Source organism: Apostichopus japonicus, chromosome 9, assembly GCF_037975245.1.
Source record: "Apostichopus japonicus isolate 1M-3 chromosome 9, ASM3797524v1, whole genome shotgun sequence".
Lineage (NCBI taxonomy): Eukaryota > Metazoa > Echinodermata > Holothuroidea > Aspidochirotida > Stichopodidae > Apostichopus > Apostichopus japonicus.
In genome coordinates this window covers 30,481,291-30,502,534 of record NC_092569.1, presented here as the reverse complement: position 1 = coordinate 30,502,534, position 21,244 = coordinate 30,481,291, and the positions used below count along the sequence as shown (strand labels likewise).

Sequence of the window (21,244 nt, the reverse complement as noted above, 5' to 3'; positions counted from 1 at the left end):
AACCGTGTATCAATAATTAATAGTAATTACTACTTTGTGTTCAAAACATGTATAACGGGACATTAACAGTAGTAAGTTACTGTACAAGACATGCAAATCATTTGGAAAAATTAAATTATTGTTGTTGTTGTATCCACATTATTGATATTTTTTGACACCCCTGTAAATAAAGACAAAACCACATCGTTAAATATAATTAATCTATTTCCTTGTTAGGCCAGCAGAAAATACTATTCCTGTGATTCGTCTAATATCCGAAAGGTGCTGTTTGATATTGATATGTCACGATTCCGAGTGATTTGGTGTTAAAGTATTTTAATACGTTGTGAGCGTCCTTTGCAGAAATGATGTCCCATATCAGTTAAAAAGTTTAATCGACGAACAAACACAGTTCTTAGTTCTTATCATTCACCTTCTCTATTCGACTTAATATCATATGTTAACTCGCAAACATATGTGACAAGCTTAAGACAATGAAAATATAGTAATTTAATCCAGTAATGGTTCAAAATACAGATAATTTGGCATTTATTGTGTGAGATGTAAACAACCATTCTTATAATTTCCTTGTGTTTGAATTGCGAGTTCTTTAATTCTTACTAACAGTTCGAGATAAAAGAGCTTCTAGTAAAATATAACACATATTTATCTTGTAATAATAACGACACTTACATTATATACAGATGTCGATATGTGACACACTAGATTGCATGACATAGGTTATGGATCTTAAATGTGACCGACTGATAAATAACGTGGTGTAATTGGACATCCGTACGTATGAAGGTCCCTCCTTGGGTAACGAATTCACGTTCATTACTTATGTCACTCTCTCAGAAGGTCAGCAAGTATCTCCTTTATTTCGTGCACCCATTTTTCTCTGTTTCATTTTGGATCAATGGCAGAACTTCGAAGCAAATGTATTTTCGTCTTTGCGGTGTTGCTGCTTTTAAACTCAAATGGTTTTCGGGTAAGTCTCTAACATATTAATAAACTGAAATTAATTTCTTCAAAGTAAAATTGAATTGATTTGTTTTACTTGTATACTTTTTTCACTGATTTACAATTTGGGACTCAGTATTTCATTAACTTCAGATTAAAAACTTACCTTTTTTTCTACATATAAAATATAACAACGGTCTACCTGCGCTGACTTACCTCGAGTATTTGTAGCAATATTACGATTCGTGAGCTAATCCGCTCTATTCAAATCTAACTTTTTTGAAACTTAGATATTTTTTGTGTGTGTAATGTTTTGCATTATCGAGCATTATTTTGCACACAATTATCTCTCTGTATTACTTTATTGCATTTATTATCTTGCCCTTATATTTTCTTATGTGGCCTAAATATTAGTTCTGTCCATTCTGTATCATTGTTGATACACAATTATGAATTACATCGTTGATTTTTTTGAGAACCAAACAAACACGTAAATGAAAAATCTACAACATAGTTTAACTACGTAGTACATCTACCTTTTACATGTCTTTTTTAGAGACTAAACTACTTAAAATCAACACGAATCTCTTGGATTAGAACTTTGAAACATACAAAAAAGACATACATAATGAAATGTCTTAATGTATAACTTAAATATATCTCAAATTCACACAATTCTGTGTTTAATAAAACAAGTTTCTCGTTCATCGTGAAAGCCTAAACGGTCTTGTAACGAGAGCATAAGGGTTTCCAAACCCTACATATGATGAAGTATCCATTAACCTATGCTAAGAAAAATAACGTTATGATAACTTGTGAAATAATGATATGTTTGTCAAGAAAATATAGCATGAAGTGTAAAATCCGTACGTATAAAACAACTTACAATTTCAACAACGAAGTTATTTCTTCACAATGTTAATTTGTTTCGTCAAGTCATAAAACTATTCATATTTTCCGAATACAACATTTATCTCTCCGTCAAAATGAACGCCCAACTAGTATGATAAAATGGTAAAGTTCAGCCATTGATTTAAAAAAAAAACACATATGCATCGGGAAATGATAATTAAACTTTGAATAAGTTTAATATCTAAATTGCTGTATTTACAAAGTTATACTGATATGATCAATCTGTTGGATTTAGTATTCCGCAAAAATTAATTTCTTATACACAGAAGTTTAATATGTTAAAATTAAAGTATTGATAGGTTTTTCGTGTACATAAAAATAGCAGCTTTACGCAAATTTACTTTTTTTTTTTTTTTTAAACGAGCTAAGAAAACCTCAGTATTGTAACAGTTCATCTAAGATCAATCAAAACACTTTAAAATTGGCTTTTCACGAAATTGTTAATATGTTTAGTAATACAATTTATAACTGACAAAAACTTGGATATTTGCTCGCTGGGCAGGTATCTGTAAATCCTTACACAATTAACGCATTAATGTAACACACTCTTCAATACAGGCAAGTATTTACGAATATATATTGATCAGTTCATCATAAAAATACCCAAGAGGAAATAGAATGTATCTTACAATGATCAACAATAATTTTTTTGTCAAACATCTTCAAAACACCTTATATTTGATTTAGGTAATTTGGCAACCAATATTTAAAAGCCAAGTATCACCGTTTTATACTAGCATTATACTGAAATATCGTCTCCATTAGTGTACAAAAAGTTTATCTTAATAATTGTGTAGTTCATATTGAAACTTTTTTTTCATGACCAAGCAATGTCAATCTTAATATTCCTTCTTAAAACGTATTAACCTCCTAATTTCAATCGTTCCCCTTACTATTTTGCGGGTTAAGGTAACACTGTATGTTCTCCAATGATTTGTTTTCCCTCTGGCGGTCATAGCATCGTATTACACATGTATCTGTTAAAAACTGATTTGATTCGGTCATGTGCGTTAACCATAGGAATGATTTTTAACGCATGTCAATGTAATAATCATCAACTAAATGTGAATATTTAAATAGTCGACATACATGTAAGAATTTTGCATGAAACTGTCCTTTAAGAAATTAGAGTACGACAATTATAGACTAAATGTTATGAAAAGTGATAGGAAATAAAGTATAAATAAAAACAAATCAATGTGAAAAGTTTTTAGTTTTGAAATTGTGACTGCAGTATCAGAAAGTGCGTCTACTAACCGACAATAAGAAAGAAAGATTCTGCTAAGAAAGTTTTTTTTTTTTTAAAGCTTAACCAAAACAATGTCAAGAAAAAGTAGAACAATAACACAGACTTGTTCATTAACATTACTCAATCATCCCAGACAAAAACATAAATAAATGTATATATCTTCTCGCTGTGCGTTTCCGTTGTAAAGTTCCTGATTCTGTTTTTTAAAAGAAAAAAAAACTGTAGAAATGTTGTCATTTATGATTCAGAACTATTTTCCCACGTTGTCGACAACACAGACTTGAAGCCATCATATCCTCGTTTCTTCATGCAAGTCTTTAATTAAAACTATTGAAAACTTTACCATACAACACGTGATCACGTAGACAAGAACGGCTATTATTCAAAATCGTGTTGTTTTTATTGAGTCTAGACGAGGTTTTATTGCCAAGAACTTTCAAAATGAATATAAATTTACACAAACTCTATAAGTTGTTTCACAAGAAACCTAAACGGTCTTGTAACGAGGGCATACGTGTTTCAAAACCCTACATATGATTAAGTATCCATTAACCTACGCTAGGAAAAATGACTTTATGATTAACTTGTTAACCAATAATTTGTTAATCAAAGAAAATATCGCATGAAGCTTAAAATGAAAATGTATAGAACAAGTAACAATATCATAAAACAACTTGTGAAGTTATTCCTTCACGATGACAATTTGTTCTGTCAATTCATAAAAGTTTTCACATTTTCCGAATACAAAATGTATCTCTCCGTCAAAATGACTGTCCAACTAGTATGATAAAATAGATCAATTTCAGCATTTGATTTTTTAAAGAATAAATATGCATACAGAAATGATAAATAAACTTTTCAATCAGTTTAATATCCAACTTGCTATATTTACAACTTTATACTGATATTATCAATCTGTTGGATTTAATATTCGAAAGAAGCATAATTCCTAATATACAGACGTTTAATATGTGAACATAATGTATTGATGTGTTTTTCGTGTACATAAAAATGGCAGCTCTACGCAGTGTAGCTTAAATGTTTTCTTTTTTACAAAACGAGCCAAGAAAACCTCAGTATTGTAACAGTTTATGTGTGCAATATTTAACAATCAAATTTACACTACAAAAACAGTACTAGATCAATTCAAAATTAGAGAATTCCAAGCACTTTCAAATTCTCGTTCACAAAAGTGTTAATATGTTAAGTATTACAATGTATATATATCTGACAACAACTTTCATTTTGCCCTCTGGGCAGGTATCTGTAAAACATAACAGAATAGACGCATTTATGTAATGCACTATTCAAAACAGGCACGTAGGCCTACGAACAAATGAATATTGATCAGTTCATCATGCAAATATACAAGAGGAAACGATTGTATCTTACAAGGATCAACAATTATTTGCCAAACATCCCAACACACCTTATATTTGATACAGGTAATTAGGCAACCGATATTTGTAAGCCAAGTAACCCCTTTTCGTACTAGCTCAATACTGATACATCGTCTCTAAGAGTTTTATGTACAAACTGTTTATCTTAATAACTCTGTATTTTGTCTTGAAACTTTTTTGTTCATGACCAAGCAATGTCAATCTTAATATTCCTTCTTAAAATGTATCAACCTCTTAATTTCAATTGTTTCCCTTACGATTTTCTGGGTTAAGGTAACACTGATTGTTCTCCAATGTCTTATTTCCTTCTGGCGGTCATTGTATTGTATTACACATGCATCTGTTAATAATATTTTCGATTCGGTCATGTGCGTTTATCATATGGATGATTTTGACGCTATCAATGTAATAATCATCTACTAAATATAGTTATTCTAATAGCCAACATGTTTGTAACAAGTTTGCACAAAACGCCGCTTTAAAACTAAAAATAAAGTACGAAAATTATAACCTCAATGTTATGAAAAGTGATAAGAAATTGAGAATAAAGTATAATACAAAAAAGTCACTGTGAAACGTTGTTCGTTTTGAAATTTTGCCTATGACATCAGAAAGATCGTCTACTAACCCACAATAATAAACAAATATTGAAGCTAAGAATTTGTTTTTAAAAGTTGTACCAGACCAATGTCAAGAAAGAGGAGAATAGTGAAACAGACTTGTTTATTAACATTACTCAATCCTCCCAGACAAAACAATAAATTAATGCGTACGCCTTCTCGCTGTGCGTTTCCGTTGTAAATTTCCTGATGCTGTTTTTTAAAAGAACAAAACTGTAGAAATTTTAGAATTTATGATTCGGAGTTTTTTGCCACGTTGTCGACAAGACAGGGTTGTATCCATCATTTCCTCGTTTCTTGCTTACAAAGTCTATAATTTAAAAAAAAAAAAAATATTGAAAATGTTACCATACAACACGTGATCACGTAGACAAGAACGGCTATGATTCAAAATCGTGTTGTTTTGAGGGAAGCTAGATAATGTTGATTGTCAAAATAATTCAAAATGGATATAAATTTACAGAGTCATATTTGAAATTTGATATGTCTGTTGGACAGTTACCTATAATTGCTTTTAAAGTTAACAGATATCGTTTACTTAGGCACTTATATATTTTTATAACTACTCTGAAAAAAATATCCTATATGAAGAAGAATTTTTGCACGACTGGTATATCATTAGCCTTCCTTCAAACATACTTAATTGACGAATTATCGGATAATCTTAGCACATGTAAGCCATGTAAGAAGTCTCGTGAACCAATGCACAAATAAAATACTAATTCTAATATGTTATATTCAATAGGATAAATGTGATGCCTTACTGAATTAGACGTATCGGGCATTTCATGAAATATATCTGAATTATTTCCTCCTTCAACGTAATATCTAACTTTCTTTCATACAAAGCTTTGCGCACAGGCGTCAAATGACACTTCCTTTTATATCAAGAGAAGAAAAGAAAAATATTTGTCGTTATGATATTATGTGTTATGTGTTATATGTTAGGATACTTCAGAGAATTACGCAAAGGAAAGGTTAAAACAAATATTCAAGCACGATTTGTTATGAACAAGGGTCTGCTTTCATAAGAGCTGGGTTCACGGGGATGTTCTTGGGCGTTTTCAAGAATGTTTTTCTGCCTTAAATAGAAACAGTAAACGTAAATTTTGCCTAAAGAGTGTCCGTTTTTGCTGATGTAGACAAAGGGTAATCACAAAACAGGTTTCGTTATGGATACGCTATTTTGTCTTTGCTGTACATGAGATTATTTTGATTGAGCGTGAATCGTCATACATGTGTTAGGCATTTCCCAAATATTTTCTACTCCGATCTTCTTTTTTTTTTGTATTCATAAAAATATAAAATACTACTTTAACCATGCTTTTGTAGGTTACAGATAACTCTGCATAATGTATGTACATTGAAAGCCTTAGTTATTGCAAACAATGTTTCTAAAAAAGATTGACATATTTTCTATGTTAAAGCAAAAGGTGTTGTCGCAAAAAGTTGTTGTAGCAGTTGTAGCTTTCAGGCAAACAAATGTTGACAATTAGGGTTAGTAGCTGGGGCGTTAAACGTAAACGTGTTTTTTATGTTGAGGAAAAAATAGATATATTGTGTTGTTGATGTTTGTCCAAGTCGTATCGAAAACAAACAATACTCTTCTTCTCAACGGATGAATTTTCCATTGGTATGCATTTTTGCAGCTCTTTTTTTTAAAACATATTGTCAAAACTTGGCTATTTTCAAGCTTTTGATGGTATATTGCACGTTGTCCCAGTGTATAAGTACCTCATGAGCATAATATATATAGTTTCCTGCTATAGATAATTTCACTAAGCTTACTATACGAACACCACTAGGAGATCAAAGTTTTACAGATCATGGATTTCTTCATTTCTTTTCAAGAAGGACAGAAAAAGTGTCTCATTGTGAAAATATAATACAATTTGATGAATATTGTAACCAGAGTACGTTTGCACATAGTTCGAGATTTCGGCAATAATATCAGTTGTTTTTATTTAAGTTTCCAGACAGAAAATGTTGAATTCTTGAATTGCATCGTTTCTGCATAATAGAGACCTTTTCAGTTTTGGTAATAGGTTACGGAAGCGTATGAACGACACGAACACATTGCAAAACGTCAAATATCTTAAAATAACCGTTTTTTGAAGATGTTCTTAGTATGCGAAAAGGTAAAAAATACCGCATGTGGTCAATAATATGCAACTTAGGAGCGTGTCAAACAACTTTGGCGGCCATCAAGGTTCTTATATATGACAAAAGCCTATCAACTATTTTTTTTTTGTATTTACAGTTCACAACACAACTGCAATGAACAAAATTCATTACTGCCAAAATAAGTACTATTATGCGGAAAAATGTATAGTCGGATACATGTTTTTTTGTTGTTTTTTTTTAAGGACGTGGGTAATGTTTCAATTTGTTTTTAATCCGTGGATAACGCTGAATGTTTGTACTCTTAATTTTCTTTCAATAATATACTGTAGGTTTTCTTTTCGCTTTCTCAGATCATATGTCATTCACATTTCGATTACAATAATGCAAAGAAAATTATTACTTTCATCTGCTTATCGTAGTTATGATCGTTTAATTAAGTTAGTGTATGGTGACCTATGATTGTTTTATGTAAAGTAATGAGAATAAGAAGTATTAAAAGACATGAACACAGACATATAATCATATTTTCAAACAATTAAAGGTATTCAATAAAATCTGCTTTTAGTCTTAGCTATGCTTATGAGCAGAAAAATCAATGTTAAATTGATATTAAGATTGCGAAACATCATATTACTGCTAAGACATAGGAATGTGATTTTTTCCGTTCTTATCACCTTTCTCTGTAATATTTGACAAATTGGAAATAGTTCATTTATTTAAATCAAAAGCGAAATCAGATTGTATTTTAATGAGCTATAACATTCTGTTCTGTATATTTAAACTTAAAATGATATGCTATGTTAAAGTGAAGGTGTAAAATATTGGCGTAAGCCCTGTATATTGTGATACATTGACCTCCGTACAACCTTCTTAACTCGATATTGTTTCTTCAGAATGTACTTCACTTAATCGTTCATTCCCTTTATTTGTTTTTTTTACCTCAGGTATCCTCAAGCACAAGAGTCAACGATTCAAGTAAGTTTTCATTTTGTAAGGGTAACGGTTAATATAAACTATATACCAATTAACAGAACTTTGTTATCTAAATAATAGTTCGAAAAAAGTGTTATTGAGAAATGAACCATTTAGATGTACTTCTAATGTGGTACTTTCTCCTATTTCAATTTTGTAAGATGATTTAAAATTCTCAATAATTTCCCATTACTGTGTATTGAAGTTGTTTTAGCTCTAATTTAGCGATAAATAAACTGAAAGAGATACAAGTTATTAGTCAGCATTTTATTTCAAGCAATACAGATAGTTCCGCTTATATGTACTCATACTTGTTAGTAGTTTGTGAAAAGTAAGTTGGCCCGACGTTCGATCTAAGCAGGATCTTCTTCGGAGGCTAAATGACAAGTAACGGCAACAGAAGGAATAAACACGCATTTTGTTAAGACTTTGTTTACTGTTGGCTCCTTCAATAATTTGTCACTTTCAAATCTCAGGTTAGTGCTGATGAATGTTAAATTATTTTAAGGTGAAAATAGGGCCAGATTATTCCCACATGTCGAGGAAAGCTATTACTAATCATGTTTGCTTCTGTGACCATGTCGCCACATGATCACGGTAGTTCGTTGCGTTAGATTTGTATTTCAAATAAAGTATATTGCTTAAATTAGCCTCCTTTAATACCAACCGAAAATGATTGAATACCCTATATTATGGTTCATAGTAGTAACCACGTCATGTTTACTGTGTATTTTAAACAAATCTATTGCAATGTAGCCATATATTATATTTGTCTTGAAATAATTCTTTACACATGGAACTGTATCTGCAACAGTTTTACGATTTGTTCTCATCTTCTTCTTTACATTATCTTGGTGCTAGACTTGCAGTATTTTCTATTCCAAACCCCGGAGTATCCAAGGGATTGTTATGAAGTACTTAACCAATGCTCTTCTACCAACGCCAAATCCGGTGTATACCTGATTAAACCTGACCAGTATCCGGAACCATTTCATACATATTGTGATCATAACACTACATCTGGAGGTTGGACAGTGAGTAATGTATTTCAAGACGTGAACACTTACACTATCAGAGTTACTCTCCAAGACACACTTTGTAGGACATTATTAGAATGATCAGTCCATTTTAGTGTTAAAGTGTGTCGGATGATATGCCGTGTACGATGTATGAATATTTATAGCCTAATATTGGAAACAAAACTACCCAGAGTAACTACGTTGACTTTTAATACGATTAGAAAACTTATTGTATGTGCACACCTATGATAATGATATAGATATGTATACAGATAACATATAACGAAACATCACAAATATGTTCTATCCTATTCGTATTTATTGATGTGAGCCCCACGATTTGGTTTAGATCATAAAATAATGAAATGTATCTGTTAGTTGTCTACCGATATTTTGAATTCTTCAGATCATACAACGACGTGTTGATGGATCCATCGGTTTTAATCGAACCTGGAACGAATACAAAAACGGAATTGGTTTCTTAGGCAGTGAATTTCTGATTGGTAATGAAAAGTTAGCTTATTTGATAAACCAAAAGAGGTACCAGCTGCGCATCGAGCTAGAGAATTATGCAGGCCAGTCGTATTCCTTGACATACGACAACTTTCGCATTGCCGATGAATGGGGGAAATATTCTATAACAAGTCTTGGAGGTGTCGAAGGAATAACAGGTAAGACTTTCTTTAAATTATTTTTTCCACATTTTTGTAGTCAAACCGGAAATTAAAGAATGCATAAAGAAAAGGTTCCAATGGAGGAACTGAATATCATACACAGCTGTATTTATTGATTCCCATAGTCGAAAACTTAAAAATGTAATATTATTTTGTATGTGTGACATAAATGAGTATAAGTTGAATGAGTCTAAACAATAACAAATCTGGCTCACATTTGATCCTTTGTTAACAGTCAGCAATTGTTCCGAGCGGCCAGAGCATTACGATGGTAAAAAGATTCGATAATAACGTAATGTAATAAAAGTAAGTTAGCACTTCAAGCTAGGATGAAATTTCGGTGGTTTTGGTTTTACCAGATTTACCCATTACCTGGTGCTCATCCAACAAGGATAATTATGATAATACATGTGAAAGGACTTGTGAGAATCCGAATGATTGTGTCAGACCGGATCCAGCGGAACCAGAGAGATGTCTTTGTCCAGAAAACCACATGATTTTTGGAGATAGCTGCATACCTCAAGAGCAATGTGGCTGTTACGTCCGAGGGGAAGGCGTCGTATTAGCAGTAAGTGTATTTGATGCCGTTCACAAGTCTTAATATATAACATGAAAAGTACTCTATAACTTAAAATCTTGGATTGCAATTGATTGACCTTACTCTTTATTATATCTGTTAATAATTCTCATTGTTATTGTTGATATTGATTTTCCCCATATTTCGGTTGTACATGTTCTCGTAAAAGTCTTCTAATTGAGACCTAACAAAATAAGGCATCCAAAGCAATTACATCCAGAATGATGAACTTTACCCAAGATATATATATAACGCTCATGACCATTTGATAGTAGAAGTTCAGTTTTATTCAAACAGCGTTATCAAGCGTTGTACCAAATTAACATTGATTTTACTTTCACTGGAATATGCCGTTTAACATTTATCATTTCCAGGAGAGTGAAACTTACATTAATTATGACTGTTAAACTTGTCGATTATCGTAATTCATTTACATAATACATTTACAGATTTAATTTTTCCCACTAAATATCTTTTTATAGGAAGGCGAGTTTTACATCAATTCAAGATGTACACGAAGATCAACTTGTAGCAACAACCAGATTATAGAGGCGAGTTACCAGTGTAGTGATCACGCAATCTGTGATGAGAGAAACGGTGTCCGTAAATGTTACTGTAATCAAAACTACCAAGGGGACGGAGTCACGTGCACCCACAACTGCTTCGTTGCTGCCAAAAGAAGTGTTTTAAGGGTCAGTACAGTTCTTTCAGGACATTTTAAAATGCTTAGCTCTTAATTCATTGTTCATATTATTTCACGCAACCTTTACTATTTAAGCTTGTCAAATATCGCATTACATTTAAAGATAACTGTGTGGCGAGCGCATTGTGTTTAGGCAGGGACCTTGTACCCCATTTTATTGGACAGGCTAGGCAAAAGTGTCAGTCAATGGATGTTTTACATTTAGTCAGAAGCATAATATCACTTCTACGGATGTGCATTCCTTTATAAACCTTAAACAATATTATTGGGTACATCTTACCTAAATATGGCGTTTCAAACGTATTTTAAGTTAAGTTTTTAGTGGCAATAAACCTTCACGGAATGCAACATTTGACAGCTACTTTAAAAAAAAAAAAAAAAAAAAAAAAACGTTAATCCCTAGACTCCAACATCAGAGTTGGCTGCAAAGACCGCATTAAGTTTTTTTAAAAGTTGATACCCTTTGCCAGAAAAAAAAAAATATTGTAAATCCCTTGGCCCCCAACACCAGGGTTGCAAAGACCGCTTTAAACTTTCTTAAAAGTTGATACCCTTTGCCAGCAAGAAAAAATGAAATTGACCAGCCATTCTTGCAATGCTGTACATTTCACTGTGACCCCGCAAATCCAAAATTCCTTCATTATTATATTTTTCCCAATGAATATCTTATATTAGGAAGGCGAGTTTTACATCAATTCAAGATGTACACGAAGATCAACTTGTAGCAACAACCATATTATAGAGACGAGTTACCAGTGTAGTGATCACGCAACCTGTGATGAGAGGAACGGTGTCCGTAAATGTTACTGTAATCAAAACTACCAAGGGGACGGAGTCACGTGCACCCACAACTGCTTCGTTGCTGCCAAAAGAAGTGTTTTAAGGGTCAGTACGATTCTTTTAGGACATTTTAAAATGCTTAGCTCTTAATTCATTGTTCATATTATTTCACGCAAACCTTTACTATTTAAACTTGTCAAATATCGCATTACATTTAAAAATAACCGTGTGGCGAGCGCATTGTGTTTAGGCAGGGACCTTGGACCCCATTTTATTTGACAGGCCAGGCAAAAGTGTCAGTCAAGGGATGTTTTACATTTAGTCAGAAGCATAATATCACTTCTACGGGTGTGCATTCCTTTATAAACCTTAAACAATATTATTGGGTACTGCATACCTAAATAGTGCGTTTCAAACGTATTGTAAGTTGAGCTTTTAGTGGCAATAAATTTTCACGGAATGCAACATTTGACAGCTACTTTAAAAAAAAAAAAAAAAAAAAATATTGTAAATCCCTAGACCCCAACATCAGAGTTGGCTGCAAAGACCGCATTAAGTTTTTTTTAAAAGTTGATACCCTTTGCCAGAAAAAAAAATATTGGCCAGCCATTCTTGCAATGCTGTACATTTCACTGTGACAACCGCAAATCCAAAATTCCTTTATTATTTTTTTTTCCCAATGAATATCTTATATTAGGAAGGCGAGTTTTACATCAATTCAAGATGTACACGAAGATCAACGTGTAGCAACAACCAGATTATAGAGGCGAGTTACCAGTGTAGTGATCACGCAATCTGTGATGAGAGAAACGGTGTCCGTAAATGTTACTGTAATCAAAACTACCAAGGGGACGGAGTCACGTGCACCCACAACTGCTTCGTTGCTGCCAAAAGAAGTGTTTTAAGGGTCAGTACAGTTCTTTCAGGACATTTTAAAATGCTTAGCTCTTAATTCATTGTTCATATTATTTCACGCAACCTTTACTATTTAAGCTTTTCAAATATCGCATTACATTTAAAGATAACTGTGTGGCGAGCGCATTGTGTTTAGGCAGGGACCTTGTACCCCATTTTATTGGACAGGCTAGGCATAAGTGTCAGTCAATGGATGTTTTACATTTAGTCAGAAGCATAATATCACTTCTACGGATGTGCATTCCTTTATAAACCTTAAACAATATTATTGGGTACATCTTACCTAAATATGGCGTTTCAAACGTATTTTAAGTTAAGTTTTTAGTGGCAATAAACCTTCACGGAATGCAACATTTGACAGCTACTTTAAACAAAAAAAAATAATTGTAAATCCCTTGGCCCCCAACACCAGGGTTGCAAAGACCGCTTTAAACTTTTTTAAAAGAAGATACCCTTTGCCAGAAAAAAATATGAAATTGACCAGCCATTTTTGCAATGCTGTACATTTCACTGTGACCCCGCAAATCCAAAATTCCTTCATTATTATATTTTTCCCAATGAATATCTTATATTAGGAAGGCGAGTTTTACATCAATTCAAGATGTACACGAAGATCAACTTGTAGCAACAACCATATTATAGAGGCGAGTTACCAGTGTAGTGATCACGCAACCTGTGATGAGAGGAACGGTGTCCGTAAATGTTACTGCAATCAAAACTACCAAGGTGACGGAGTGACGTGCACCCACAACTGCTTCGTTGTTGCCAAAGGAAGTGTTTTAAGGGTCAGTACGATTCTTTTAGGACATTTTAAAATGCTAGCTCTTTATTCATTGTTCAAATTATTTCACGCAAACCTTTACTATTGAAACTTGTCAAATATCGCATTACATTTTAAGATAACCGTGTGGCGAGCGCATTGTGTTTAGGCAGGGACCTTGGACCCCATTTTATTTGACAGGCTAGGCAAAAGTGTCAGTCAAGGGATGTTTTACATTTAGTCAGAACCATAATATCACTTCTACGGATGTGCATTCCTTTATAAACCTTAAACAATATTATTGGGTACTGCATACCTAAATAGTGCGTTTCAAACGTATTGTAAGTTGAGCTTTTAGTGGCAATAAACTTTCACGGAATGCAACATTTGACAGCTACTTTAAAAAAAAAAAAAAAAAAAAAAAAAAAAAACGTTAATCCCTAGACTCCAACATCAGAGTTGGCTGCTAAGACCGCATTAAGTTTTCTTAAAAGTTGATACCCTTTGCCAGAAAAAAAAAATTGGCCAGCCATTCTTGCAATGCTGTACATTTCACTGTGACAACCGCAAATCCAAAATTCCTTTATTATTATATTTTTCCCAATGAATATCTTATATTAGGAAGGCGAGTTTTACATCAATTCAAGATGTACACGAAGATCAACGTGTAGCAACAACCAGATTATAGAGACGAGTTACCAGTGTAGTGATCACGCAATCTGTGATGAGAGAAACGGTGTCCGTAAATGTTACTGTAATCAAAACTACCAAGGGGACGGAGTCACGTGCACCCACAACTGCTTCGTTGCTGCCAAAAGAAGTGTTTTAAGGGTCAGTACAGTTCTTTCAGGACATTTTAAAATGCTTAGCTCTTAATTCATTGTTCATATTATTTCACGCAACCTTTACTATTTAAGCTTTTCAAATATCGCATTACATTTAAAGATAACCGTGTGGCGAGCGCATTGTGTTTAGGCAGGGACCTTGTACCCCATTTTATTGGACAGGCTAGGCAAAGTGTCAGTCAATGGATGTTTTACATTTAGTCAGAAGCATAATATCACTTCTACGGATGTGCATTCCTTTATAAACCGTAAACAATATTATTGGGTACATCTTTCCTAAATATGGCGTTTCAAACGTATTTTAAGTTAAGTTTTTAGTGGCAATAAACCTTCACGGAATTCAACATTTGACATCTACTTTAAACAAAAAAAATTATTGTAAATCCCTTGGCCCCTAACACCAGGGTTGCAAAGACCGCATTAAACTTTCTTAAAAGTTGATACCCTTTGCCAGAAAAAAAAATGAAATTGACCAACCATTCTTGCAATGCTGTACATTTCACAGTGACAACCGCAAATCCAAAATTCCTTCAATATTATATTTTTCCCAATGAATATCTTATATTAGGAAGGCGAGTTTTACATCAATTCAAGATGTACACGAAGATCAACTTGTAGCAACAACCATATTATAGAGACGAGTTACCAGTGTAGTGATCACGCAACCTGTGATGAGAGGAACGGTGTCCGTAAATGTTACTGCAATCAAAACTACCAAGGTGACGGAGTGACGTGCACCCACAACTGCTTTGTTGCTACCAAAGGAAGTGTAGTAAGGGTCAGTACGATTCTTTTAAGGTATCTTAAATTCTTGGCCTGTAATTCATTTAGACCTAGCGAAAATACATAGATATGGCAACGCAATTATGATACACCCAGAACGTAGAACGTTACCTAATATATTTGAAACGTTTTTGACCGTATATTAGTTTTAATCCAGTGTGTCATCAAAAGTCGTTAAAAATGTAACAAATTAACATATATTTTACTATATTTGGAATATGTCGTCTAACATTTATCTTACCAGGAAGGTGAATCATACATCAATTCTGACTGTTCCTTACGAATAACCTGCACCAGTAACGTACTTACAAGTGAGAGGTACAGTTGTAGTGCAGACGCAACCTGCGAGGAGCGGAATAATATCCGTAGATGTTACTGTAACGAATGGTTTGAAGGTGATGGTCTTACATGTACCCGCAGTGGACCGAGAGATTGTTCTGATCTTCACACAGCGGGTAGAAGAAATAACGGAAAATATACCATTTATCCCGCTGGAAGCTCCGGGTTTGAAGTTTTTTGTGAATTTTCTAGTGGGGGATGGACAGTAAGTTTTAGCCATTGACAATAAAAAGCTTTTCAATGTTAAACTTGTGTTTTCATATATGACAGGACTTACATTTAAAGTAAATTATTTTTCAATTATTTATTAAATTGATCCTTTCAGTTCTTCTTTCAGATCTTCCTTTCAGTTTAAAACAAATCGGATTATTGACCTTCACCAATTAATTTATCTTACTTATTGAAGTAAAATGTGATATTTCATACACTACTCACCTGTCATATATAAACTAAGTGATTCTCTTTACAGATTTTGCAAAGACGTACAAGTAGATCCGTCAACTTTTATCGAAACTGGAATGAGTACAAAAACGGGTTTGGAAACCCCACAGAAGATCATTGGATTGGCAACGACAATATATACAAATTGACAAATCAAAAAACCTACCAACTCCTAATAGAAAAGACAAACACGGAAGGATCAACATACCACAGCCGTTATTCATCTTTCAGTATCAGCAACGAGAGAGACAAATACCAACTATCATTAGATGGCTACAATGGAAATGCTGGTATGTATTGTGCTAAACGTCAATCATACGCAGACTTTTAGTTATTACATAATATTATTCTAACATAACTACCTGTAGTTGTAATCACACTGCAGTAATTACACTCGTACATATACTCAGGTCATGTTACAAATATAGTATAGATACTTGGGTATGTCCTAGACCTTGCACTTTCATATAGACTTTGTCAATCTTAGAAGAGAAAGGCAAAATAACTAGCCTGGGAACCTAGAAATATCATGAAATATGACTTTACCGTTTTCAAAAGAGAAAAAAATTAAGTTTCATTAGACCATTGAATATTTGTTCATGGAATTATCAAGAGGCCTATCATATTACAATGGTAATAGAAAATATCAACTAATTCGGACGTTTTTGTGAGAGATCGGTCAAGAAAATTGTATGTGTTGCATTTCCAAATGGCACTATCTGCCTTATTTCTTATAGGTATAAATGTATAATAAAAAATATAAGTATCTCATTATTTTTTTTTATGATCGAAAGGATGTAAAAACGTCAGATAAAAGATAAGACGTTCCACAAAGATGATGGTGACAAAGATGAGAAATTCCAACACTTTACATGTTTTTCTTCTTATTTCAAAACCTAGTAGTTTAAAAAGCAAAACTATACATTTCATTTGTCAGAAATTGAGTGCTACAAAGAATTAGCTGTTAACATTTCTACTCATGAGACAATTACCTTTTAAACGCTTTACTAAATAATATTCGTCACAAAATTGAAAAGTACCATAGCTTTTACTATTTATATCAAATATATATATTATTTATTTATGAACGATTTATGAACTAAGGCTCCCAAAGAAAATCGTCAAAATTGACCGGAAATTGACACCTATTTGGGAAAGCTCAAGAACTTATATATGAAAAAACTTAAATTAAAGTCAAATCCAAGCATGAGTAACACAACAACAAACGCACTAACAACCGACAATTACAGCAAACTAACCCCGGTAGTTTAATAACGTCCAGTATGCAAATAACAAGACTTGAGAAAAATATAACTTCATTAAGTATTTGTTTATTTCCTTCTAGGTAATAACGCAATGGCAGCAAATTCAGGATATCGATTTAGTACGCACGATCAAGACAATGATGGATCGAGTACCTTCGATTGCGCAGAAAAACACAGAGGTGGCTGGTGGTATCCTGACGATAGTAATACGGGCTCTACCAGCAACTGCTACTCATTTAGCAACCGCGTAGCTACAGGCGACTACGAGTACTCTGACTGTGGCTGCTACTGTTATTATTATTATTATTATTGCTATTATTATTGTTATTATTATTATTATTATTATGATTATTATCGTCCACATTATAAATGCACAGATTGCGATGGCTGTAGCGGTTATAACGATTATAGATGCTGCAAAAACAAAGACCCGGTCTATGAGACAACTTTCTATTCATGTGGCTTCTCCAATCTCAACGGTGACTACTCGCACAACGATTACCGCGGCATCTTCTGGAAGAATCTTCACGGCTCTGATTGCGGAATAACGACAACAACAATGAAAATTCGCTCTGTTCAATGAACAAAATAGTTAGTCAGGGTCTTCAGAATAAAAAGGATAGAAAACTGCTGGCGATATACTAATATATGTTAACTATGGAAGTACATATCAAAGTATGACAAAGTCTGTGTATTTCCAAGACATGAATATGTTTTAAGGGACAATATCAAATGATGGTGAACAATACTTGTGATAGTTGCAGTGAACTTGGAATTTATTTGTTAAAATGCCATCTTTAATAATGGCACCGAAAATGATATCAAATAAAATACGATGAAAGTATATGAAAACATGGCACCAGAATGCTGGTTAGTAATTTGTTTTCTTCAAATGTTGCCATTATGTTGTATTGAAGCAAATGGCAACATGGGCACGACATCATACACGTTTCGATATGCTTTCTGAGCTATTTAGTTAGTATGTCTTATGATCAGTAATTCCAGTGGACTCCTGAGTAAAATCCACTGTTTTATTCAGAAAAACACAACCAACCGAAACGATCCTTATATGTTCCCTCCTTATTCGCGAATCACTTTCCTCACAGTGGCTCCATAATGTCATGTATTAGCGTTCGATAACTAAACAAGAGTTTATATTCACACGAAGTTGATCATATAAGCGATATTCCGGGCGACTCCTTTAATGAGTTATCTTTCAAAGGTTTAAACACAACCAGTCTCGCTCACTTTGTCATTAGTCTACATAACTGTCTTTTTACCCTAACTCATTTTTTTTTCATCTGATTGATTGTCCCAAATGTAGAATTCTTCCTTCTCCGAATTGCTGGTTAAGGTCTATAAACACATGATCATCCGCACCAATCACCTTCCAGTTCATCAAATATTTAAAGCTTAACTACTGTCTTAAACATATAACCAATATAAGAAATATTAGGCAACCCCTTGAGATTTACAAATTCCGACTCCATTCCCTCGTATTAAACAACATATAGAGGAGTCTTGTAGATGACTCAGGAACTGGCGTTTATATATAAAACACATTTTCGTCACCGAATTTCTGGTATCGTTTGAAACATTTTAATTTCTCTGAACTCCAAGTTTCGATTCATGTATAAATTCAAGCAATTTTTAAGTAGGAAGTATAGGAGTAAACCTTGAGTCTTAGTCAATGGAAAGAAGATATTTTTTAGAAAACATCAACCAAAGAAAGGCTAAAAGAGTGGAAAAATTATAGCAAAGTCTCTAATACCCGCATATTTCATTGACAGCATCCCATCCGCTCTTTCCTACAATCAGAGCATCTAAAATGTGACTAGAATATTTTCTAATATATCATAACTTTGTGTTAACTTATGGATGCCAAATACTACAACGAAAAGATAATGCAATATGAATAACCGACTGTGGTTTTTCCTTAATATATGGAACCAGTATTAATTCACGCTGAACAATTGTGAACAATTAAGAGCAAGATAAACGGACTCGACGTATCATCCTGTCAATGCCAACAAGACTGTTTACACTAACACTAACATTGCCTTGAGATGACTCATAAACATGTTTATTGTTTTTTATTGTAGTATTTCTAATTAAAACGGCAGAGAAATTTCTGAAAGATTCACATTTAGGCGGGTCGTATCTTCACCCTCACAGAACAAGATGTTATGCGTTACCATTTAAGTAGACTTATGAGTATACTTTTGGGCACTTTACCGGACCATTTCCATAATCCTTAACCTTCACGTATCAGCCCACGAGAGCAAATTAATAACAACCTAAAAATGTTCCGACAAAGTATATTTGAAATTAATATTGACGAATATTGCTAAAAATTGCTGGAAAAATATTTCTTTCAATATTTGCTTATCAATTCTATCAAAACATATTTCAGAAAACTATGTAAAGATTCTCCCGTGATGCGTGTACTCTTCAAATCGAACTGAGGGGGCTCTTCCAATTATGACGACAGCCACTCAATTTGTAACCATATAGTAATCGTGCTTCAGGTAGCATACGCCCATTAAAAGCCCCATTGACTTACACACTAAATCACACAAGTAATGAAGTCTCTAAGTCTAGATAGAAGTTTTCACTAGCTTAACGCTACCCATCACCGGATAGCTGACCAGTTGGCCTTTCATGGCACCATCAATTTTCCGTACCATGACCGTGAAGATTTTTTACTATCCGAGCCGGAAGTTTTTGTGACTTGTAAACAAACCTCTTCCCTCAGTGGTAAGCAAATTTCCTACGCTGCTCCTGGGAGGCCTAAAGGGGTCTAAAATTGCCTCAATTGACCCAATTTTTTCACCACATGTACTTCCATTCATGCTTTTCAACATGCAAGCCACAAAAAAACTAGATTATGATTTATAACAGGTCACAAAAGATGTTCTCCCGCTGCTTTTTGGCACTTTTCCTGAGGGAGAACAATCGAGCGGACTGATATAGACTCTAATAGGAGTATGCCACCTTCAAAAAGTCGGAGAATGTTCCGACAGATTTAATTTTACACTGGTCGTAATACGGAACGCCATACGTGTAAATGTCAAAAACAATATAAGCATGTCCAAATAGCAGTATGTCCAAGTTTATATAGGTATGTCGAAATTAATATAAGTATGTCCAAAAATAAAATGAGCATGTCCAAAGTAATATTAGAGTGTCGAAAAATTATATGAACATGTCGAATGTAACTGCTAATATCATATTTGTAGAAAACATTTTTGCGTTTGAATTCACGCCATTTGGTGCAAAATGTCCCAAAATAATATAAACATGTCACATATAATAGGAGTATGTCCGAATTTATATCAACATGTCAAAACTAATATAAGTATGTCCATAAATAATTTAAGAATGTCAAAAAAAAAAATGTCAATATATGTATATGTATATATATATATATATATATATATATATATATATATATATATATATATATATATATATATATATATATATATATATATATATATATATATATATTGACCTAAGGAGTTTTCAGCAAAAATAATTACTTCATAGATAGATAGAAAATCTATACTTCATAGGCTACTCTGTCAAATGAAAAAAATAACATGGCAAAAAGGGGGAATTTCTGGAAGACCGCGAGAACGTTTATAACATTCCGACCAATTTAAAAGGTTGAATACGTGATTACGTTAATATTTTTTTAAATGTTGTTTAAATATTTATAGAAATACGTTGAATAAACTCATATCAATTATAAGCACGGAGTGATGGCTATATGACATGTGTACCTTTCGAAAGCAAATAGAGGGGGCTCTTCAAATTAAACACGAAACGTACTCGTGTAGCCAAAATGTTACGTGGATTATGTAGACACACTTCTCTTTTAATTGCATCTCGTGTTTTTCTTTCGCTTTGTAAGTATAATTG

General features: G+C 33.2%; 1 protein-coding gene across 1 annotated transcript; it reads left to right on the top strand.

Annotated features, from left to right (window-relative positions):
* The first annotated feature begins 206 nt into the window (after positions 1-206).
* LOC139972944 (uncharacterized) lies at positions 207-18,778 on the top strand. Its single transcript, XM_071979261.1, has 12 exons — positions 207-970; positions 8,192-8,222; positions 9,081-9,253; positions 9,645-9,909; positions 10,272-10,480; positions 10,972-11,181; positions 11,868-12,077; positions 14,269-14,478; positions 15,061-15,270; positions 15,520-15,819; positions 16,084-16,345; positions 17,401-18,778. Exons 1-12 carry the CDS (start codon positions 899-901, stop codon positions 17,901-17,903), a joined length of 2,655 nt encoding a protein of 884 aa, XP_071835362.1. The 5' UTR covers positions 207-898; the 3' UTR covers positions 17,904-18,778.
* Positions 18,779-21,244: the final 2,466 nt, after the last annotated feature.

Coding starts and splice junctions, on each gene's coding strand:
- LOC139972944 (XM_071979261.1), top strand. CDS start 899: ATGGCAGAACTTCGAAGCAAATGTATTTTCGTCTTTGCGGTGTTGCTG. Junction 10,481..10,971: donor GGGAAGGCGTCGTATTAGCA/GTAAGTGTATTT, acceptor ATCTTTTTATAG/GAAGGCGAGTTTTACATCAA. Junction 16,346..17,400: donor TGGCTACAATGGAAATGCTG/GTATGTATTGTG, acceptor ATTTCCTTCTAG/GTAATAACGCAATGGCAGCA.